Source organism: Cantharellus anzutake, assembly GCF_015039405.1.
Source record: "Cantharellus anzutake strain C23 chromosome Unknown EI90scaffold_435, whole genome shotgun sequence".
Taxonomy (NCBI): domain Eukaryota; kingdom Fungi; phylum Basidiomycota; class Agaricomycetes; order Cantharellales; family Hydnaceae; genus Cantharellus; species Cantharellus anzutake.
Window position 1 is genome coordinate 16,397 of NW_024067385.1, and position 22,940 is coordinate 39,336.

Below are 22,940 nucleotides of genomic sequence, written 5' to 3' on the forward strand. Positions count from 1 at the left end.
TCAGAATAAGTAGCGAAAATATGTCAGAGCAGTTGTCGACCCAACTCCAATCCATCCTTCTCCCCCAGCTTTCCAACAATGCCAATTTGAACCCAAACTTCCTGTATAACGACCAACGTCATATAAAACCAACCCAATTGATAAGAGTCCGAAAACTCTCAAGGCGTTAGCAGCATGCGATGGGTTGATGCATAGGCAAAACTGACGCACCCAATCCCGAGAGTCATCATAGAACCAACAAGCTAGGAACCTATGGCTTCGTTGAATAAGATGGCCTTGGTACCATGAGGACACTTCGGCTGGCGACTTCCAAGCTCTGGTTCGGTGGCTATGAGACTTGTTGTGAATCAACGAATGGCCCCCCAAGTAAATCCTTATCTCCACAACCACTGGACCGTTTTGGTTCAAAGTTTGTACATGTGGAAAACTTATTTAATATTGTTTTATGAACCCATAAAAAATGACAATTCACCTTGGCATCTCAATGCCGCCAAATTTCTTGTGCACGCCTGAACTTGAGGCTCAAGTGTGGAAATCCGCAGTTGAAAAAATAATGTAAAATCTTCAACTAACAGAATGAGATTCGAATAAGCACGGTGCAATTTTTGCAATTTTTTCCAACACCCAGGCTCCAACTTCCACCGACATTACCCAAAATGGCAGTTGTGGATTTCGTCCACAAGTTCCCGAGTACACATAAAAAGTTTTCTTCCTCCCCATATCTCCTCAACCAGGCGACCATCTAGGACAAAATTTTGGGGGTGTAAACTACTAAATCAACTCTACATTTAGAGCCCAAGAACGCATCGTGGGAGTACGAAATGGTGGAGAATGAGGGGATTGAAGCGAAAAAATATACATGAGGCCCTAGCGTGGAACTCTGCAGTCATAGAAATCGTATAAAATTGTTGGATAACAGAACAGCATCTAAATAACCACGGGGAAATTTCTACCATTTTTTCTCGGCATGGGGAGTTCCCATGAGCCTCCAAATTGCGAGCTGCTCCATTGGACTCTCACTCGGAATGACATTGTCGTGAAAATCAGGAAAAATCACAAAACGTTCGAGGAACATGTGAATAAACAAGAGGATTTTTTTCTTATTTTCTTACTCGATGAAATAGGCTCATTTGAGGCCGAAATGACGAAAACGGAGCCCATGAACCTCGCCCACAAGAAAACGAGGATATGTAAAATAAGATACGTACATGCAAATGACACAGGAACCATGATGACACTGAACAATGCGGATTCCTTGATCAAGGAACGAGAACTTTTATACCGCACTCCCATGTTCATCGTTGCTGTGGCGGGCAGTGGCTGCATCCTCGAAATGCGCAGCTAGATGGAAATCTTGTTGGCACTGAAGGTATGGTCATAAACAACTGGTAGAAGGTAAAGGTGCCATAATAGCTGAATGAGTACGTGCCAAGGGTTCTGCTCCACAAGCGCACAGGCGTTGCGAGCAGGTGGGTGGCCTTGAAATCTACAGGGTTGCCGGCATTGGTGACAGTGATGATGGCAGTCACAGGGGCAAGCTCGGTTGGGGTGACGGCAGGGATGTTGAAGGTATGGGCAGGTGCAGATGGGAGCACCAGGGAACAGCACTCAAATTAGTAGGAATGGTGGCACGGGGCGTTATTATGAATGCAGATCACAGTGTTGCATATGACAACAGTGATGGTGCTACTCGCGTGTACTCCGCTCGTTCCCCAGCCCCCAGTCCTCGCTTCGCTGCGGGGGCTGTCTCACTTCACGCTAAATGTTACATGGGATTGTTTTTTTTTTTTTCAATAGCCCGCACACCATACCACAGCCCCACGCAAATCCAACCCACTACGCAAACCCAACCCCCGGTGGGCAATGAGAAATGAGAAATACGGCATGGCTAGTACAATATGCGAACAAGGAGGCAAAATATAATTTTGCAATTAATAGTGTACACATAAAATATGAAGAAAAATATACAAGATACGAAATAATATGTGAAATGGATAGCATTACTCGATCAAGAAGCCCTGGAACCCATAAGCACCAGAACTAACAGACCATTGCGCACATGATAAACAGGCCAAACCTGTGAACAAGATGTTTAGCGGCACCGAGGGAATCCTACTGAAGCCGGGGTCACGGGATCAACGGGAATAGGATGGGAAAGGTTGCCGGTCCATATTCCGAGAGTTTTGGAAATTGCCAAAACCCAACCCAATAGGACCAAGCGTGAAGACAAGCCTGATAACAACACTTTTAGCGGCACTGGGGGCGTTCTATTGAGTTTGGGGTCACGGGGTCAATACCAGTAGCGTGAGAAATGTTGTCGGTTCCTATTCCGAGAGTATCGGAAATTGCCGAGCCACAACTCTGTAGGCCGTGGGAAACAGTGAGGACGATGTGTGTTGCTCAGTGATGTGATGAAGGGAGTTACCGGGCTGTGGGAAGGAAGGGAGTATTCAAAATGTTGCGTGGGAACTCCCTCGAAGGGGTCGTGGGAATGCCCTCGAAGGGGTCGTGAGAACAAAAAATCAATTCAGTAAAGTGTGGGAATTTCCCTCGAAGCCCCTTCGAGGGCGAATCCACGGGATTGGCTGTCCTAAGGATAGTTAATCTTGAGTTTCAAACAAGATTGGGTCCATTATTTCGTAAAATAATGGATAAACTACTTGCCTTTTATGGAAATAAATACTTCCATTAAATTCTACAGCAATGTAGCTTTCTGTTCCATATTTTATCATAATTTTAGGATAACTATAACTATGGTAAAATCGGTTTTCTACCCAAGATCCTCAAAGATTAATAGAAAACCAGTTGTGGGATGTTTTTCAGGTGCACAGACCTCCCCTGTGCAGGTATATAAGTACAAGGTAAAAAGGGCTGATGAGTCTCCTCAGACGAAAGTCCCCCTTTGCTCCTTTGGAGCAGGGTACTCCCCTTTTGCCTGCAATCTCAGCCCCATGACAATTACTTCTTTTTGCAACCCAACCCAACCCAACAGACCAGTCTGTAAATCGGATGATACTATCCATTTTACACTGAAACAAAAAAGATAGGCTGTCCTAAGGATAGTTAATCTTGAGTTTTAACAAGATTGGGTCCATTATTTCGTAAATAATGGAAAAACTACTTGCCTTTTATGGAAATAAATACTTCCATTAAATTCTATAGCATTGTAGCTTTCTGTTGCATATTTTATCATAATTTTAGGATAACTATAACTATGGTAAAATCGGTTTTCTACCCAAGATCCTCCAAGATTAATAGAAAACCAGTTGTGGGATGCTTTTCAGGTGCACAGACCTGTACTGTGCAAGTATAAATACTAGGCAAAAAGGGCTGATGAGTCCCCCCAGACGAAAGTCCCCTGTGTTCCAGTAGGAGCAAGGGTCTCCTCTTTCTGCCTGCAATTTCAGCCCAGGACAATTACTGTCTTATTACAACCCAAGTCCAAACCTTTTTTGCTTCCTTCTCTAGTTCTCTAGTTCCAGCCTTCTTGTCTTCTTGTCTTCTTTCTTCTTGTCTTCCAAACTCACACTTCAAACTTCACTTCTCACTTTTTATTACTTCCTTAGTACTTTTGCTTCTTCCCGAGTCTAGTTGTCTAGTTCTTGCCTTCTTGCCTTCTCCTCTTCTCCTCTTGTCACCTTCTTGTGTTCTCACCTTCTTGTCCCCTTCTTCCACTCAAGTGAGACTTCAAACTCAAGTCTCCACTTTTTTTACTTCCACAGTTCCGCATTTTTGCTCCTTGCCTTGTCTAGTTGTCTTCTCACCTTGTCCTGTTGTCCCATTGTCCTGTTGTCCCATTGTCGTGTTGTTGCATTCTTGTCTTCTTGTCTTCTTGCCTTGGTGCCTTGTCTAGTTGTCTAGTTCACCTTCTTAGCTTCCAAACTCACACTTCAAACTGAACTTCTCACTTTTTTTAGTTCAACAGTTTTCCATTTTTCGTTTCTTGCCTTGTCTAGTTGTCATGTTGTCCCATTGTTGTCTTGTTGTCTTATTGTCTTCTCAAGTCCTTCTCAACTCAAGTCCTAACCTCTTCTCCCGACTTTCTCACCTTCCACTTTCTTCCTATCAAATTTTTTCCTCTGTGGCTGTGCAAAAAGTGCACAGCCACTTCTCATTTTTTCATTTTATAATTTTCACTAAAATCACACCTTCCTAACCCTCTCAACCATTTCAATTTTCATCCATCCAGTCAAAACTTATTCCACTTTTAATTCAACTTGCACCCTCACTGCACCCTCCTGCACCCTCCAAATTTATTCTCCAAAAAAAAATATTAAAAATTTCCATTCCATTCTCTCTCCTAAATATATCACACTGAAAAACACCCCATATTTATATCTATTCTTTCCACTCAGATATTTCACTTTTTATTTCAGTTGCACCCTCTGCACCCGAGTGCACCCTCAAACAAAAACTTCCCCAAAAAATTCCGAATAAAATACTTTCCCACTCTATTTCCTCACCATATTCCACTCCAAAACACCCCGCATTTTTCCCTATTTTCTTCCTCCACTTATCAATTTATTTATTCTTTTTTTTCCTCTAAATTTTATTTTTCATTTTATTTTTCCCATATCTCCTTACCTAGAGCAGCTATTCACATCCTCTTTTTTTTCATCTTGTAGATCTCCCCTACAGCTACCTGCAATGCCTATTGCCGCCCATAATTCTCCAAACTGACCCAGAAAACATCCAGGCTTCAGGTCAAGGGTGCAGGGTGCAGAAATGTCGACGCTTATAACTTTTCAACCGCCGAACCAAATTTCAAATCATTGGTACCGTTTAGAAAGGTGTGATTTTTCTCTTTTTTTCAAGCTCGCAAAATCCCGACGGTGCAGTGGCAAATGCCTTTTGCCGGGTTCTTCTATAGATTCTTGAATCCGAGTGCAACCACCCAGGTTTTTTGCCAACCAGGTGTTTTCCATGCACGGAGCAAAAGTAAAATACAGCCATTCAGTAAATAACTTGGGCTCCACCATGTTGATTACCGCCATTTTACTTCCCACTCTGGTGCGGGATATTATCGAAAAGGCCCAACGTTAGCATGGTCACTACCCTCTTGTAGTTCCATGCTGCCTCGATATCGTGCACCAGGGCATCTTGCCCTCACTTGCCAGGGTGTAAGCACCCTCGGAAGTGTCCCGTGCCAGGATCCCAGTGACCGTGGGATCGTTCTGGGCGAGTCGCTCGCCCAGAACGTTCCCACGCCTGTGGCAGTGATACTTTCAAGAAAGTTCCCACACTATCCCATCCGCGTGTATGTTACAGCCAACATTGAAGGAAAATCGGAGGAACCCAGTGGGTGCGCAGTCCGCCCCACCCTAGGGAACCGTGCTGAACCCTCACACTGACCCCCAAGAGTCCTCCGTGCTCCCACCTCCAGTTTCGATATCCTTCTGTGGCTATGTTACACCCGTTTGCAGAAAAATCTTCCGTCTTGAATTTATCCCGTATGTGGTCCTGGTCGTTCATTTTCCTGAAAAAGTTGGAAGGATCAGGTTCAATATCAAATAGGATTTCATAAGCCATTTAGCGCCGGGGTCCAATCGCCCATCCGAGCAACGAGAGAGTGTACCAGTTCATGAACCAGTCGCGTCTGTACAAGTGCGCGCGCGCGCGATTGCATGAGACTGACGTGAAATGGGGGGGAGGAGGGGGGTTTGATGGCACCGATTGTCCGTTGGCATTGGGGTTGTTTTCCCAGCTGAGTCTCTTTCGTCTGGCTTGGGGTTTTGGCATTCAGCGACTAGCTAAATATTCTATTCACATTCTATTCACATTCCAAATGCATCCAGGAGGCCTTCTAGCACCATTTTGATGCACTCCCAGCCCATTTCCCTCCCGAATCGCCCACTCCATCCCACCGGTCCACCTCTATTCCAACGATAAAACCGGTGGTGTCCGGTTACATTTACTCCATCGGCACCGAGCATCTGACGCCGTCGGTGGTGCTGGCACGGAGTGCCAAGTATCCATAGACACCATGATATCCTTTGCACCAGGCTCAAGATGTTTGGACAAGACGATCGGACTATTGTTGTAAACTCGCTCACGCGCTTACGGCGGTATAAGTAATCAGACATGTTATCACCCGGCAGGTGTCTGAATGCGATATCGATCCGATAGTTACATATCATGTTCTGGCCAAGTCCTATATACATGTAACCAAGATAAAAAGAAATACAGAGTGGCGTCCAATGTGAGGTTAGAGAGATGATAGGATCCATCCCGCCACCAGTCCCCGTAGTCGCAATATGTGTGACTCGGTGTGCCACGTCCGCAATAAGGTGCCTAGTGGCCCATCCTTGTCGCTGCCCCACATCCGGTCGCTACGTCCACAAGACCAAAGTGATCATGAGATGCGCCCAAGCGCTACATGTGGAACCTGAATGTGGAACCTGAATAACAGTAGGACAAGCAGCATATCATAACCCATATCCCCATGACGTGCATACCTGTGCATCCTCATGGTTAGCTTTCGCTCCTTATGACCCCTGTCCAGGTACATATGATGGATCTCCAGCCTCAGAGTCCCTATCCTCGAATACAACCGTGAGCGTTTCATCCCTCTCCTCCTCGTAGAAGGCCCTAAGCAGATTTTTGCCCACAATTATGTTCTGACTTGGATTGAGCGATGCTAACTAATACTGATAAACATGTCGCTTACTCCAGCTTTCGGTGTGAATCCAGTCACTGCTTCGCTCCCTAGGGGAAGGCGAGGATGGTTGCGGACCCAAACGTTCGGCGGCATCACTGTTAGGAAACATCTCATGAACCCTAGTGATATCCTCACGTCCCCATCGTAAGCCAACGCCAGTTCGTTGAACATCACCACCTCGATGCTGTCAAGGGGGATCAACCCTGACACTATGACTTTGTTCCATGCCGCTCCCGGCTCCTTCCCTGGTACATAATAAAATAATTAGCCTTCTGGCAGTAAAACCAACGCCAGCCCATACCTTCCCCCACAAATTTTTGAGGAAGTGCTACCAGATTTTGGGGTCGTGTAAATCGGAACAGACAAAATCGCACCCCAACGATCAGTGCATGATATATGATATCGTGATCAGGGTACGAATGGAACGCCACAAAGGCTTGAAGTATGACCTGGCCAAGATGACCTTCGAAGTCATCTCTCGGGCGGAGCGCAAAGTCCATGGTGTTGTGGTCCGTGATCCAGCTATATGGTCTAGCCGGAGGTTCTCTCAAGGAATGCCGACTTATGACTGGCTGCCTCTTGATCTCGATCAGCAGCTGGCACCTCCGTGACTCGTTCCATCCAATGGGTCCTGGATAGTATACCAGAACCGAATCTGGAGTAGCCGTCAGGTACTTTGTGACGTTTCCATTATTTGGATGGACGCTGAACACTGTTGTTGGGCCGTCCAAACGTCGTTGTGGACTCGATATGATGGTGCCCTTAAAGGGTGGACTGATGTGAGTTATACACATGCCCAATATTTTCTCGTAAACGGTGTAAAACGGATACTCGAAATTCCTTGACCGCTCGCAGTCTTTGTATGCTGCAGTCAGAGCATCAAAGGATTCCGTGTACCACCATTCAGGGAGAAGGTCTTCTGCGACGATGATGTTCATCTCTACAGGTCAGCGGAGAGCCAGAGAAACAGACCCCTTGCAAGCTCGGCCAATAATAATAATAATCAGGTGTATTAAGCTTAAGTCCCCGGAGGGCCACATGCGAGGAATCAACTGAATAGACGATACCTTGACAATTTGATCGTCGGCAATTTATTTTCTACTGATTTCGGGATAATCACATGACCATCAGCGGAGTTAGCCCTAGTTTCCCCCCCCCCCCCTTACACGCACCCCACCATGGATGTTACCACTGGCCAGTTCAGCAGCCTCAGCATCCATAGCTCAGATGATCGAGAAACTGATCCTGAGAGACAGGGGAAACAAGATACCCTCCAGCTCAAGCCTGTACGTTCGTTCCATCGAGGTACTTGGTCTGAACTCTGCTGATCTACATATAGCGTCCTCTTACGCCAGAGTACATGCTTGCCCACGAGCCGTGGTCCGGTCCTTGGCTTCCACCTGAATACGTCCAGAGCATGTTCAGCGATCCTCCTCTTATGTATTTTGGTATCGGTCTCCAGTTTACTGCCACAGACATGCTTCCTCTCGCCCAGGCTCTCGGGGTACCCACCACCCCGGGTGAAGGAAAGTCCCTGCTCCTGCTTGAGAACATTTATATGGCTGTTCGCAAGAGTATTCGTGACAAGTTCAAGTCACGTTGGCCAGTCAAATCCAGGGGGGTCATATCGCACAACACGGAGGTGACGCGAGTGATATCCATCTCCGACAATACCTTGGACACGTTATCTCACAGGCGTTCGGCTGTAGACGATCACCCTGACTCCATCAAATGGAAAGAACTGCAGAACGCCGCAGACGCTCTGTGTGCGTTGACAGGAAGGGAGCCCAAGTGGTACATAGGCGATCGCAATTGGCCATAGCGTGTTTGGAATGTGATGCCTGCTTGTCCTTGTATCCTTGTGTTCACGTTCACGTTCCCCTCATCATCATGTCCTTGCACTCCCGCTCCTGCCATCATCCTCTCCGTCCTATCGACTGTATACTAGGGTTTGAGACACAAGTTTTTTTGCAACGTTTTTTGATACAACTACTGTAGACCTAAAATGTTGCCTCAAATTTGTTGTTTGGGCACGAAACCAACGCCTGGCGCTGACTGTTACATAAGCCACGCTTGCGCAAAGCGCTGGAAAAATTTTCCCAGGGCATCCTGCTGCATATTCCATTATTTTTCCCACTCTAACGAAGAGACCCCGGTGCGATGCAGCACTGTGGCCAACTCGCAACGTGATGTTGAGCTAGCGGTGCCACCCTTGTTGTTCCCGCTCTTATGAAAGCAGTTAACGATCTTTCTCTTTCGTTTTAAAGATAAAAAAGGCTATGACTCGTGAAATCTGTACATAGTCAGGAAAGTTAACGCTCAAACTAGACAAATTCCTCCCCGCGCACTGTGAGAAGTTTTCCCGCAAATTATTTGTGGGTTTGGGAGTTGCGGTTCACACGGGGACTTCGTCTATCTCTCTCTCTGTTCCCCCACACATTTCCGATTGACACTGGATTCCTATGATAAGCACAGCTATGCTTTTCTCAGCTAGCGCTCTGTTTTCTGCCCCCAATTCGATGCTCACTACCATGTTGAACTGTGAAGATGCGATCTCGTGTGATCAAGCATAGGTTGTGCCCTTTGGCAGCCGCATCTGTATCTACCGTTTGATCACTTACTTAGATGCATGCCCCATTGCACACTCCCATGCCAATGGTCAGGTTTCTGACCCCCTTGCAATTGGATGTGCCTTGGCGCCTCCTCCGCTTGTTCTTGTCGATGAAATAACATTTTTCCTCGTATCCCACCTAGGTAATTACGTGAGATGCCACTCTCTCCCTTGTCCGATCTGTGGACAATACAAAGATTCCAGGCTGGCCGACATGGCGCGCGCACCCCATCAATTAACCCATTAGCATCCCGAAACTTTGTATTACTGTATAGTACGATGCCCGATTAGTAATATATATCAAAACTGCCTGGGTAACCTATCAATTCTTCCCAGGGAACCCCGTCATAATGGCCCCATCATATCTGATAGGAGGTCCCGGTACTCGAAATCTAATGGTTGGAAACAGTGACGGGGACACCTTAGCAGGGTTGATACCAGGCCAACCCATTACAATTTGCCCAGGTTACTTCCCGCGCCTGGCTATGACATGTGATCCGTCCATATCTGTTACCCGGGAAATCGCCTCGAGGCTTCTCATCTTGTACTCGCGCCACCCAGGATGACCAATAATGGACCAACGAGGGGCCGGGGGAATTTCCCAAGGGGTTGGTCCAAACAATTGTGGGACGCGATGGTGCCCCACATCGCTCTGAACCCTGGACTTTCTCCATATGCCCTCTGGAGAGATTTCCACGAAAAGGTATGTTGTAGTACTGTGAGGTTAGGAATGAGATTCAATTTTTGTGCAGTATCCTGACAGATCGCCGGCTACCTACTCTTTTTACCACCGAAAATTTCATGACGATTTTTCCCAAGCGGTGAGCGGGTACCTCAGGGAACGTAGAAACGTTCCAGCGAGACCGGAGGTGATGCTGACGAGGAGGCCAGAGGGTCGCTCCGAGGAGCACCCAGCTTTCTCGAATGATGAATGGGCTGCGGCAGTACGATGGATTCTGACCAGGGAGGCCCCGTCAAGCGTGGAGGAAAATGTGGAGAGTTGGCGGGAATTTAGCATGGAGGTACGCATGGATGGCTGGTAAGCTGCAAATGAAACCTGACACAACCACAGAATCCATCCCATAACGAGCTTGAGTGGATCGGGCTCTACTACGCACAATACGACCTCTTCCAGGATATCGAACGTCAAGTCCGTTGTTCGAGGTACTCGCGTTGAAGGGATTTCTGGTATACCATCACCCCAACGTATAACTTCTATCTCTCCGAGACCCACTCGACGGCTTTCCCCCGCTTTCCCCTGCTTTCCCCTGTATTTTACGCACTGAGAAAAGTGAATATTACAATATCCATGATTATATGACAGAGGTTTTTACCATAAGACACGATTTTCCCCTGGCCTGGTACATGTGACGAGTCCCACCTTTTTCACGAATTTGACCAAAATCCTGTCGTCAAATCCTGTCTGGATCTAATCAGTTTCTCCTGTGAAAATTCACGATAATATTCTCAATATATTCTTCCACTTCACACTGAGACCTAATCGGTTCCGACCAACATAGTGGACACGGCCCAACATGGGCCCGTCCCGTGAAATAGAACTAGAAGAGTGCTTGCGCTCCGGACTCTGCACTGCCCCCTTATTTTGTTTTCATGTTCTTACATCGCGAGAGTTAATCAAATTTGTTATTTTTCTCACACCAACACAAGACGAGAAATTACAACTAATCGCGGACGACAAGGTGTAGTGGGAACGGCCGAGGGGACGGCCTATGAATTGGTTTGAGCACGCAACGCGCGACCCGTGTTAAATATACATAGGGTTAGCAGGAGACAGGGGAGGTGGTGGGCGCGTAAAAAGGCTGTAAATAAGGCTGTGGATACTGGAAGTGGGCAAGAGAGTTTGTCAGGCGACGGCAGCGATTTCAGACCCTGGCTGAATCGAAGCGTTCTTACTCACCGAGGAAGAACGGGCTGGCAATGGCTGGGGAACAGGAGGCATAGGTCAGAGACCCTTTATAAGTGCGCAGATGTTCCTGTTGGCATATTAGGTTTCAGACCGTACCACAGCTGAGATTGTTCCGTTCTGCGCATCCGCGCCGGAACGTTCAGCATACAGTCTGGAACCAAGCGAGCTGTAGGTCCACGGTGACGGTGTCATCGTGAGATGGGCGAGACCTGGGCAGAGCGGCATTGAGCCGATGGTGCCATAGTGAGATTGTTAAGACATGGGCACGAGCAAGGTGTGGGTGGTAGGGCGGGTGAGATAGCAATGGGCAGGCAGGGGAGCGATCACTGCATGGCTGTGGTAAGCCCTGTCCCGTGATTAGTCTCGTGAAATGGGACATTAAACAACAAAAAACAGGCCGTGGCGGGTGTGATGTTGGCGATGACTTTGACATAGTTCTATTCGTGGTTATACTGTCTTTCAGTAACTTGTTTTCCTTTAAAGTATCATTACTCACATCTTCTTGGACGAAGAGCCAGGCTTCGGAGCACCCCAACTTGCGATCTTCTCCATTGCAGACACAACTAATACTATCCTTCAGCCCTCAAGTCTCGCGGAATTGTTGAAGGTGACAATAACGATGTTGCCCGGTTGCAACTCCTTCTGGTACTTTCGGTTGACCATGTCATCGTGATTGATGTCGTGGTCGTAAAAGCGTCCACAAGATGAGTTTACTTCGCGATCAGCTTTGACTCGCCTTCGTGATTGCTTTGGCTGACTTACCACTGCGTTCTCGTTCAGTGCCATGACACGGTTCGGGGGCACGCTTGACGAGGCTGGGTTGAGATCTGGCGAACGACACGATTCAGGGGCAGGCTTGTCGAGTGATCCCGAAGGTGATGTCGCGGTCGTAAAAGCGTCCACAGGATGAGTTTACTTTTCGCTCGGCCTTGACTCGCCTTCGTGATTACTTTGGCTGACTTACCACTGCGTTCTCGTTCGGTGCCACGACACGGTTCGGGGGCATGCTTGACGAGGCTAGGTTGAGATCGGGCGAACGACACGATTCAGGGCAGGCTTGTCGAGTGATCCCGAAGGTGATGTCGCGGTCGTAAAAGCGTCCACAGGATGAGTTTACTTTTCGCTCAGCCTTGGCTCGCCTTCGTGATTGCTTTGGCTGACTTACCACTGCGTTCTCGTTCGGTGCCACGACACGGTTCGGGGCATGCTTGACGAGGCTGGGTTGAGATCGGGCGAACGACACGATTCAGGGCAGGCTTGTCGAGTGATCCCGAAGGTGATGTCGCGGTCGTAAAAGCGTCCACATGATGAGTTTACTTTTCGCTCAGCCTTGACTCGCCTTCGTGATTACTTTGGCTGACTTACCACTGCGTTCTCGTTCGGTGCCATGACACGGTTCGGAGACACACTCGTCGAAGGCTGTTGTGGCAGTTGTAAAAAGCGGGTCTGGCATCGATGCGTCTATATCACCTTCGCGATTACTTTATACCACCATCGTCTCGAGCCTCAGCCTCTTTCTCCCGTTCCTCACTGCGGTTCCAGTCAGGGGCATATGCATATTTCTAGTTCGACTGGACTGTTGAAGTAGATGCGTATGCGAGGACTCTGTTCGACTTTTTTGATCTGGGAAGACTTGAGGATAGATTGCGCTGCGTGGATGCGTGGGGCATGGTCCTTGCTTCTGGCGCTGCAGAATTTGGGCTGGCGCCTCTCGAACCATGGGTCAGTTTTGTGTCTGAGAAAGACGGCTCTGTTTTGAACAACCTGTGTGGGCTAAGGAGAATGCGGGGTCAGTCGAACAATATCCGGCGCTGAAGGCAGTCGCTCCCGCGCGCAAGGGGGTGATTGTGAATGATGACTCGCGGATGTCCCTCGTGGATCGGCGCCAGCACTTGAAGGACGGGGGGAAGGATATCTGCTTAAGGTGGAAGCTCTTGCTGAACTGGAGGACCAGGTGCTTCCAGACTTGTACGCCTTCCGGGGGCTCCTCCAGAGATGGCTCTGTTCTAAGTGGAGGAGATTGTACGCGAACAACCTGTGTGGACTGAGGAGAATGCGGGGTCCGTCGAACAATATCCGGCACTGAAGGCAGTTGCTCCTGAACAGGGGGGTTTACTGGGGTGATGGTGAATGATGATTTGTGGATGTCCCTCGTGGATCAGTGTCGGCAATTGAACAAACGACTGTGGGCAGGCCATGTCCAACATAGGCTTCCAAACCTTTTATGTGCAGAGCCTTGACCATTTCCTCCGTAATAAAGGGCTCCTACTCGTTTGGCTTTTGATAGGAAACAACAAGCATGGGGCTGATGATGATGTGGAGGAGGAAAGTGGTGTGTAGCCGTAGCGTGCGAGGGCTCCTCAAACCAGTCTAGAAAACAAATGAATATCTCATTTCGTTTCCACAATGGCATTCAGCACGACATTTACTTATCAATAACTTCCAGGGCACCCCGTCAGTACGTCCCGGGCATCCCGTCAGGATGACCCCATCAGACTGCGCATATCTGATAGGAGGTCCCGGCACTCGAAATCTGATGGTTGGCCCCGTCAAATGGTAACGGGGCTACCTAGCAGAGCTCGTACCGGGCCAACCCATTACAATTTGCCAGGGTCAATTCCAAGCGAGGTGGGTGTTTCCATGAACGTCCTGGGAGCCTGGTCGTATTCTGAAACTCGGCTGCCCAGTGTCCAGAGAACCGCAGCGATATATTTGTTTCACGCCTCCGTTCATTGCCCCTCAGTTGTAAGTTTCGTCTTGCGAGTTGGATGGTTGTCCGTTCCCAAGCTCAATAGGGTCATCGTATTTAAATGGTACGTGAGCACCTGTCTTCGTCGATGAAGCGATTGTCTTTCCAAAGGTGCGGAGCTGTCCTCCACAACTGGTGAGGCTGCGGACTGCCCTTTCGATGTTGGCGTCGTAGGCATTCCAGGGGACATGGGTTTTTTATGGCCATTGGTGAGCCAGGCCTACGCAAACTCTGCCCCGTGGTCATCTTCCTCCTCACTGACTCGCTTGAAGGTTGTGTGCGGTACGGTGTTGAATTCGCTCGATGAGGTTCTTGGGGGCAGGTTGCACGATTAGCCCTAGAAGAAGCATCAGGGTCTGATTCGAGTGTCCCATCCGGTCGAGCAGTGACTTGCTCTGGCCCACCACCAACGCCAAGTTCATGCTTCCCTCGGACTCTGGCTTCAGCGGTTTGCTCCAGTTCCGCCGTGTACCGCATAAAAGGTGGCATCTTGTTGGTCGTTACTGAAGGTTTGCTGCGAAGAGAGATCCGGTTTCCTGCCCATGGCGCCAAAACACGCCTGCAAGGGCAAGGTCACACGAAAAAAAACGAGTGGTTTATAAAGAAACTATTATGGGAGATCCGCAGAAACGGCCATCGTCGGACGATGATGAGGATCAACATGATCCTGAAAAAGCAACCACTTCAGGGCTAGTTCCTGAGGGTTTTAAGATCTCTCACCTCCAGAGGAGGTGATCGACTTATGTGCCAACCACGTTATCGAGCTGTTGGAGGGTGGCTGCGCCGGTTGGCAACTTGATGCGGTCCGGTCCCTGCGATTTCATCGTGCGACATATGTTGAGTAACTCGGCATCGAGATCAAGGTTATGTGTGAAAGAAAAGCGGCAAGACTCAGAATGAGAACTAAGGAAGAAGCCAGGCCAAGCACCTTAGTGACCAAGTGAGTGTTTCACAGCTGCGATAGACTCACAAGATCGCGCACGACGAATCGATGGAAAATGCAAAGTAATTTCGCAGAGACCAGCGTTATCTGATCAGCATGCGTGAGTTACAGGTCCCATCGCGCTACGGGGCAACTTACCAGTTAGAAGCCAGAGAAGGAAGGAGGCGCTTCAGCCTGTTATGGCAACACCAACCTACATGCTCGCTCTCGAGGAGCAATGCACCACGTTGGTTGAGGTTTTCTTTTCGTATGCTCCACTCACGTTGAGGAAGCTTGCTACTCTTATGCTACCCTCTAGAAAAGGTTGGCTAGGTTTAGGTCTCGGCGTGCAGCGTACAGCATCAGGATGTTTCTGTGGATTCACCGCATTTACAGCTTGGACAATAGATATCAATTCGGACAACTCCGGTACAGTGACCACCCAACACGTGACCATTTCTGGGCGAGCAGCTCGCCCAGAATCTTCCCACGCCTCATAACTTGAAAAGCCGCAATCGTCCTTTATACCATGGCTGATTCGTGCCATATCTTTGTGTACTGTTGCTCTTCTTGGACTCACTCTTTTTCAGTTAATATATATATATATATATTGTGTACATATTGTTACATTGCGTGCATATATTGTTACGAAAACATATATAGAAACAATGGAGGGAAGATAAATTGATGTAGGGGTGGCAAGAAGTTTATCCTAACGCGGACTAGAATAGAATAATACTAGGTGAAGATTTAGAACAAGTAAACGAGTGAATATGATAAAAGGTATACCGACCTCAGTCTCGCGGTTGTGAACGCAATGAGAACTGAGGGCGTCAGCGAAGTAAACATCGAGCTTTTAAGCGTCGATTAATCGAATGTAACAGGAGTGAGGATTATTACAAATAAAGGAAAGTGAAGCGACCAACAGGTCGGAAAAAGGAAGATAAATGTTAAATAAACATATAGTGATAAGACAGTAGAGACCGACTAGAAATAAACCTAACATCAATCATCGGGCATCTCACCGAGATAATGTAGGTCGGGTATCCTTGCGCTAAGCGTCGAACCAACCGTTGCTGTCTTACAACATATCCATGGGAAACGATGGTTGGGTGTCATAGCTTGTCTACAAAACAAACTATTCGAGGATCCCCTCGTCCATCATCGCCTGGACCGCAGCCTTCATGGAGCCACGAAGTGATTCCACGTCTTCGGCAGTGAACATGTCACCACCATCCTGCAGGTTGGCAGCCCGAACTTTGCTGAATTCACGCCTGAATTGGCTAAAGTCCTCCGGGTGCAGACGGGCATAATGGTGGATCACACACCGTGCCCCCCGATCGACCTCCGTTTCCTTGGAGTACACCAACGCCATGAACATCGCAGCCAGCACTTCTTTTGGCTCAGGTTGCCCAACCAACGAGCAGCCACTCGTTAGCCGTCGATGTGAGTCCAAGACATATGCTTCCAGCATTGCTGTCATGGTGTCGCACCTATCCATGGGGCCACCCCTTTGCGACTGAAGGAGTCGGTCCACCCAACTTGCGTGCAAAGATCGAACCATGCATCGGGGCGAGAGGAAAAATGACCCTTGCATCAGGGCCCCTACGCTCAACTCTCCCTTGTCTTCCTTTGACACCGTGAAGACAAAATGGACCTGGCCCGGGGCCATGATGCTAGAAAACAAGATTAACCACCATGGAAAATCGCTGGAGGGAAGAAAAACCCTACAGTGTTTGCCCCGGGCAGAGGATGAAGCACCCAAACCGGTTCGGGGAGTGGAACAGGTACTCGAATCCGATGCTACCTTGGGTATCCAAGTCGTCGTACTTAACGATCAAGGGGACCTCCAATTCGATGGGGAAGAATATCAGCTTGTAACCTGCAATGCAATGCAGGACGGTGCCGACCCCATCTTCATCCAGGTGTGGAGCCGTAAACGACCCCACGGTGGCCAGCATCGGTGTCCTCCAAGAGTTGTAATCTTCCGGAAGATCGCCTCCACGTTCGTCGAGGTACTCGAACAGGAGACCGTCGAGAGAGTTGAGGAGGCTGTGAAAAGGAAACGGATCATCAGCATGGTGAGAGATGGTAGAACACGGATTGTTACCTTTCCACAGGAAGACGGACAACCCCCTTGAGGTGGTGTACGACCAACGGCCGTGAAGTTCGCCAATCAGTGAGTTCGTCGATCACTTGTGGCAGTGGCTCCCACGACTGTTCATCATCCTCCCCTGATCTGGAGCTGTCGGAATCTGGAGAGCATTCCCATGAGCTTGACAGCATGTTTCAAGGTAGGGCAACTTACTGAAGCATTGAACGTGAGCTGTCTTGCTCAACCGAGAGAGGAGAAGGGAACGGTCCAGCACGGTATCGCTGGGGAGGCCGACCAAGACAAGGAGGCCCAGGTTGTTTACCAAAGATTGGAAATCCTCGGGAGACATGGTGAGCGCTTCAGCTTCCACCATTGCGTGGGGGGACCAGGTTGAGTCCCAAGCGACGGATGATACCAAGCGATTTAGCACGAGGATGGGTTCCTGGGAACGACGAGTTATCTCACTAGCTGTTTTAGTCATGGGAAGAAAAGAACTCACGGAATCAGGCTTGCTAGGGAACTGGAATGTCTCCTCGTTCCATTCACAAGTCATACCATCATTGGTGGAGACGCAAGAGAAGGTGAAGCTATACAACACCTGCATCATGAATAAGAGATCATCGATTAGATTGACGTTCATGATGCAATCATGCTGGACACGCACCTTTTCGGTCGAGTGGTGAGAAGAAGAAGGATGCGGGGTAGAGTTGGGAACACGCGAAGTGGAGTCAGGGACGACCAGCTCAGGCCAATCGTTGATGTCGTCGAGGTCGGGGACAGCAAACTCGGCGATGAACTTACGCCAGTCATCATCCCCCCCTCTGGAGGTGGACCCCTTCGTGACAGCGGCAGCTGTGCCATCCTCCATCGACTCGTCTTCAGCCATGGCCTTCTTCTTTCCCTTTCTCCTCTTCGACGCCCGAGTGGCTTGGGCCTTGTACCCGTCGGAGTGGCCTACAGAGTGCTGCGAGCGCGTGCGCTTTCGTTTTTGGAGGTCAACACCGTCTTCTTGCATCCGGTCGACGTCCGGAGGGGGGGCTTGGGGGCTCGAGGTGTTGTGGTTAAGGTAAGTCCATGCGTGGTTGAGGATGTAGAGGTCCTGTACTGCTAGACCCCCTCTCTCGCATACACTCACCACCACTTGGAGGATCGCGTTCTCCATCACAACCTCCCCACCGGAAATAGAGGGGAAGGGGGCCCCCTGACAGACATGCGACGCCAGCGACGTCCATGTGGGAACGGTGCCAGCCCGATTCATGGTGGTGTCCATCAGAAGGACAAGAGGAGAAACGCAGACAGCCAGTGCCAACGTTATGAACGGAGAGCTGGCGCCGTGTGAGCAAGAGTGAGTGGAAATAATACGATATACTTACTTTTCATCTTTCGTCCATTGGATGTGTTCATGCTGTAGGATCGTCAGGAAAGATCGTTCCCAGCAATTCCGGGAGGGGGGGGGCTTACCAGGCACTCAGATCCTAACTCGAGAATCTGACGGAGGCCCCATGCGGCATAAAGGATATTCGCTCCTAAGCGGCACTGGCCAGCAAGCGTCTCGAATGATTTGGCTTTATTTAAAAGCCGATTTGCGTCGCCAGCAAGGAGCGAAGTGGGAAGAACGCTTCCATCCGCTTCATGGGGCTGGTGCGTTATTTCGGCAATAAATCCGCTTTCCTGACCTGCAGGGGTGTAGTCGAGGAGGGCGAGACGGCACTGTTGCACCCAGTACTGGATCTCGCGCTTGTGTCCATGTACTCGCTGTGGACGACTGGGGATCTCCACAGGATTTGGATATGCTGGGAAGTTAGACGAGTACTGCGTCCACATTAGGGCTAGCCTTGTCTGAAGGAGCCCAAAGAAAACGCCTTGAAACATACGCCTCGCAGGAAGTACGCGAAACCTGTGTGACGACGAGAGGGATGTAGATGTCGGGGAGATCCCCGCCTGTTTTTTTCTCCTCATTTTTTGTGAGGGTTTCTCGGTACTCGATCCAGTTTTCAATCCCGGAGCGACAGCTTTGGATGGCCTCCAACGGCAGGCCCGAGAGTGGGGGATGGGGATGGTGAATGCCCTTGGAAGTACGATATGATCTTTGAAAGCTCAGTGGGGACCCAGCTGTCATCCCAGATCAGTGATTCCATAGCAGTAGAAAGTGTCGGTAGTGATGGTTTTGGAGCGAGAATCAGCAGCGACGAGCGACGAAAAAAAATAAGCAACCACGTCACGCGACGCTTGCCCGATTTAGTTTATTCATTCTTCGAGCTTGTTATGCTTATGGAATTGATCGGCTGTTAATTCATTTGCTTATTTCCTTCGGGGCAATCCACCAAAAAAAAACCGTCGAGGCGTTTACATATGGATGATCATTTTCCATGCATTTTTTACAGTGCGCCCAGTATCCATAACTGCTTATTTAACCAATGATAACAGCGCCTAATTGGTGTCAGTAAAACTAAGCGTTACAGGGAATATAATAAATGAGATATAAGGCAAGGTTGACAAACGTAACTAACCGTGGGAAGATTCTGGGCGAGCTGCTCGCCCAGAACTTTCCCACGGTTCGATGGCACACGGATCCAGTAGTATCCCAAATACAAGATTGTAGCAGTATCGACTGGGGATGAACAAGCGTAACGATAAGTCGTGGGAAGAGCAACTCGTCCAGGACTGGTTGGAGGCCCACACAGTCGTTGACCGATAAGAGCAAAACGCACCCACAGGACCAAAAATAAAAATATACAAACGCTTGACACCATCAAAGACTTGCCAACTATACGGCCATGATAGGGACAAGAGCCAGGGGTGGGGCTCTATAGCGTACCCATTCTGCGCTGCTAAGCCAACCCAACAGGGCATTTTCAACAAGGGGCCCCGAATGCATAAGCGAGAGCTTCGAGTCACAGCCTGCACCATGGCACGTCGTGGCAAGGGGCCCCTGTTGAAAACGCCCTGTTGGGTCAGCTTAGCAGCGCAAAGTGGGTACCAAGCCCAAATGAACAACACTGTAAAGTTGAAAGAATAAGAATTAGAATAAAAACAAAATCAGGATGTCTAAACGATGGAAAATAAGAATGAAAGAGATCGGGCAGCATTCATACCCCAAAATTATTCAAAGCGTTCCCCAAGCTATCAAGGTTGGCATTTTGGAGGTAAGCCGGGTTCGGAGTTGTGGAATCTGTTGAAGTCCTAGGGGGCTTGCAGCATCACGGAGTCAAGATATGTGTGGGGAGGTGAAAGGGGGAATGAAAGGTGAGCGCTGGAAGGGCCCGGACAGTGCTGACTGGACATTCCGGAACGGGTACTTGGTTGGTGAGGGGGGGGGAGTTTTGTTCTTGAGGTATTGGAGCTCATAATTGGAGAGACTGCGAAATGGAAATGTAAAAGAGTTTGACGAGCTTAGGCACCACAATTCCGTCGTCGGACACAACGCCTGAAGACGATAACGGCAAACATGATGAGGTTGGTTGATCGCCACGCTGTCCTTGCAACAAAGAAAAGCACAGACATTTCGGCAACGCAGATGACCTAGCCTGTTAAAAAAGGAAAACACGACAACAAGATGATGAGCTTGAGCACTAACAGCAACGCAATGAAGTCGATTACCACACTGTCCTTACAAGCAAGGAAAGCGCGAAAAGTGCAGTCGTTTCAAACACGTATATCCAACCCCTAAGATGTGGATGATAAAGGTAAAAGCTAAAAAAGGTCCCGACACCAAGGACGAAGCAGGAAAGAGTAATTAAAAGGCACACACCTGAATAGAGATACAATAACGGCAAACGGGATAAAATTGGCTACTGCACTATACTTGCAGTCAAGATGTTCCAACCAACAAGGTACAGACGCTCCAATCACGCGTTTTCCAACCTTTTAAGGTGCAGAGAATAAGAGTGAAAGCGACGAGGTATGGTACGATAATGACAAACAGGGGAAATTGGTCGCTGCGTTGTACTTGTAATCAAGAAGAACACAGACATTCCAATCGCACGTTTCCAACCTTTAAGGTGTAGAATGAGAGTGAAGGCGACGAGGTACGGTACGATAATGGCAAACAGGGGAAATTGGTCGCTGCGTTGTACTTGTAATCAAGAAGAACAGACATCCAATCACGTTTCCAACCTTTGAGGTGTAGAGAGATGAAGGACGAGGTACGGTACGATAATGGCAAATGGGGGAAATTGGTCGCTGCGTTATACTTGTAATCAAGAAGAACACAGACACTCCAATCACGTTTCCAACCTTTAGGTGCAGAATGAAGTGAAGGCGACGAGGTACGGTACGATAATGGCAAACGAGGGAAATTGGTCGCTGTGTTGTACTTGTAATCAAGAAAACACAGACTCCAATCACATGTTTCCAGCCTTGAAGGTGCAGAGGATAAGAGTGAACACGATGAGGTATGCTACGATAATGGCAAACGAGGGAAATTGGTCGCTGCGTTGTACTTGTAATCAAGAAAAACACAGACACTCCAATCGCACGTCTCCAACCTTTAAGGTAGAAAAAATAATGAGGTGCAGGTGCTACGCGGGGGCAGACGTGATGGGATTGGTTGCTGTACTATCCTTGGGTCTCCAACAAGAAGAGTACAAACATTCCAATTGCACGTCTCAGAGAGATATGAGCATCGGCCAGCTGCAAGTATGTGGGCGGAGAGGAAACCGGATATACCCGCAACAATTGTACAGTTTATTATTATCGGATACACCCGCAACAATGGCATTACCTAAGTAGTTCAAGTATAGTTAATTATTGATAAAATTAAAAGAAAAATTAGTCCATGATGCAAATGGTACAAAAGGATCACATCAGATAAGATGTGTCCATGGTTCGGCAACATGTTTCATGTAGCGAGGCTGATCAAGATCCGGTTCAAGCACGATTTGCCAGTTGCTGCCCTTAGGGTGGTATTGAAGCATCTCGGCACTCGAGTGGGTGATAGATGGTGTTTCGCCATTCCTCATCATCTCGTCACGAGCCCAACGTGCAACACGGCGAATCACGAAATCCATAGGGCCCGACGTTGGCCACATAGGCACCGAGAATTTCGACAAGCCCCGAGGCTGGAGAGAATGGGCACTAACAAGAACCTCGAAACGATGGAGTTCAATGTCAAAAGGTTCTTGATGTACCCTAGACTGCAGCCAAGTGGCCGTAAACATGATGCCCTCCATAGGACGAATGCGATCGCTTTGATTGGGGGGGGTGCTGTTGTGGTGAGCAGGGAACGAGGGGAGGATATTTCTCGTACTGGAGGAACGAGTGAAGGTAATTGATTTTGTTGGCCTTCGGAGGTGCAATGTCCATGAGAGCCGTGATATCAACGTGATCACGCGTAAACGCCACATCTACATACGGCAAATCTAACGTGAAGTGGTGATTGTTGAGCGAGCCGACATAGATGTTGGAGGAACAGGATTTCCCCTCTGAACGCAACTTCTCGGCCATTTTATCACGATTATCCACGCACTTGAAGAGCAACTCCATAGATGGTGGCTCATGCCGCCCACCCTTCCTTGAACGATGCGTTGCATAAACTCCTTGGGCGTGGCACTTTTCCAACCAGGCCGGCTCTGCGTCCTGTACATCAACTACGGTGAGGCGATACCAGTGGCCAAGAGGAACCACGGCCGACGACACAGATTGTGAGGGGGCGGCCACGCCACCACGGTCGCTCAGTGGCGTGGCACGACGCCCAGGAGCAGTCGTAGGAAGACACTCCGGCTCCATCACCGCGGTGTCGACATATTGAACGAAGCCGCTGCCTGATGCCTCCTGACGATTTAGGCTCAAGGACGGCGACGAAGCTACAGCAGGGGTAGGACTGTGGCCCATTGGCAATGCAGCGGGTTGTTGAGCGGGTGATGCAAGGATTGGCAAAGGTGGGGTGTCGGGGTGTCGGGGACTGCCTCCACTCAGCGGCACCGATGCCTCCGGCCTTTCATCGTTTGGCCTCGAGAATGGTAGAGGAACGACAGGTA

General features: G+C 49.0%; 7 protein-coding genes across 7 annotated transcripts; 2 read left to right on the top strand and 5 right to left on the bottom strand.

Moving 5' to 3' along the window:
* Positions 1-6,485: 6,485 nt before the first annotated feature.
* On the bottom strand, positions 6,486-7,596 carry EI90DRAFT_3141972 (uncharacterized protein; the record flags this gene model as incomplete). The annotated part of the gene is made up of 3 exons (XM_039064984.1): positions 6,486-6,617; positions 6,668-6,903; positions 6,960-7,596. 3 exons carry the CDS (start codon positions 7,594-7,596, stop codon positions 6,486-6,488), a joined length of 1,005 nt encoding a protein of 334 aa, XP_038907355.1.
* Positions 7,597-7,836: 240 nt separating this feature from the next.
* EI90DRAFT_3141973 (uncharacterized protein) lies at positions 7,837-8,480 on the top strand (the record flags this gene model as incomplete). The annotated part of the gene is made up of 2 exons (XM_039064985.1): positions 7,837-7,944; positions 7,998-8,480. 2 exons carry the CDS (start codon positions 7,837-7,839, stop codon positions 8,478-8,480), a joined length of 591 nt encoding a protein of 196 aa, XP_038907356.1.
* Positions 8,481-9,831: 1,351 nt separating this feature from the next.
* EI90DRAFT_3026181 (uncharacterized protein) lies at positions 9,832-10,446 on the top strand (the record flags this gene model as incomplete). The annotated part of the gene is made up of 3 exons (XM_039057934.1): positions 9,832-9,972; positions 10,022-10,291; positions 10,342-10,446. The coding sequence occupies 3 exons, from the start codon at positions 9,832-9,834 to the stop codon at positions 10,444-10,446; spliced, it is 516 nt and encodes a 171-aa protein (XP_038907357.1).
* A 1,326-nt stretch (positions 10,447-11,772) lies between these two features.
* EI90DRAFT_3026182 (uncharacterized protein) lies at positions 11,773-12,585 on the bottom strand (the record flags this gene model as incomplete). Its single annotated transcript, XM_039057935.1, has 3 exons — positions 11,773-12,051; positions 12,161-12,403; positions 12,562-12,585. The coding sequence occupies 3 exons, from the start codon at positions 12,583-12,585 to the stop codon at positions 11,773-11,775; spliced, it is 546 nt and encodes a 181-aa protein (XP_038907358.1).
* A 1,802-nt stretch (positions 12,586-14,387) lies between these two features.
* EI90DRAFT_3026183 (uncharacterized protein) lies at positions 14,388-15,414 on the bottom strand (the record flags this gene model as incomplete). Its single annotated transcript, XM_039057936.1, has 4 exons — positions 14,388-14,504; positions 14,698-14,757; positions 14,916-14,975; positions 15,151-15,414. The coding sequence occupies 4 exons, from the start codon at positions 15,412-15,414 to the stop codon at positions 14,388-14,390; spliced, it is 501 nt and encodes a 166-aa protein (XP_038907359.1).
* Positions 15,415-16,005: 591 nt separating this feature from the next.
* EI90DRAFT_3026184 (uncharacterized protein) lies at positions 16,006-19,872 on the bottom strand (the record flags this gene model as incomplete). Its single annotated transcript, XM_039057937.1, has 12 exons — positions 16,006-16,543; positions 16,629-16,919; positions 16,978-17,122; positions 17,176-17,404; positions 17,462-17,560; positions 17,627-18,287; positions 18,336-18,367; positions 18,424-18,801; positions 18,860-19,030; positions 19,473-19,573; positions 19,674-19,729; positions 19,781-19,872. 12 exons carry the CDS (start codon positions 19,870-19,872, stop codon positions 16,006-16,008), a joined length of 2,793 nt encoding a protein of 930 aa, XP_038907360.1.
* Positions 19,873-21,767: 1,895 nt separating this feature from the next.
* On the bottom strand, positions 21,768-22,794 carry EI90DRAFT_3141976 (uncharacterized protein; the record flags this gene model as incomplete). Its single annotated transcript, XM_039064986.1, has 2 exons — positions 21,768-22,167; positions 22,211-22,794. The coding sequence occupies 2 exons, from the start codon at positions 22,792-22,794 to the stop codon at positions 21,768-21,770; spliced, it is 984 nt and encodes a 327-aa protein (XP_038907361.1).
* Positions 22,795-22,940: the final 146 nt, after the last annotated feature.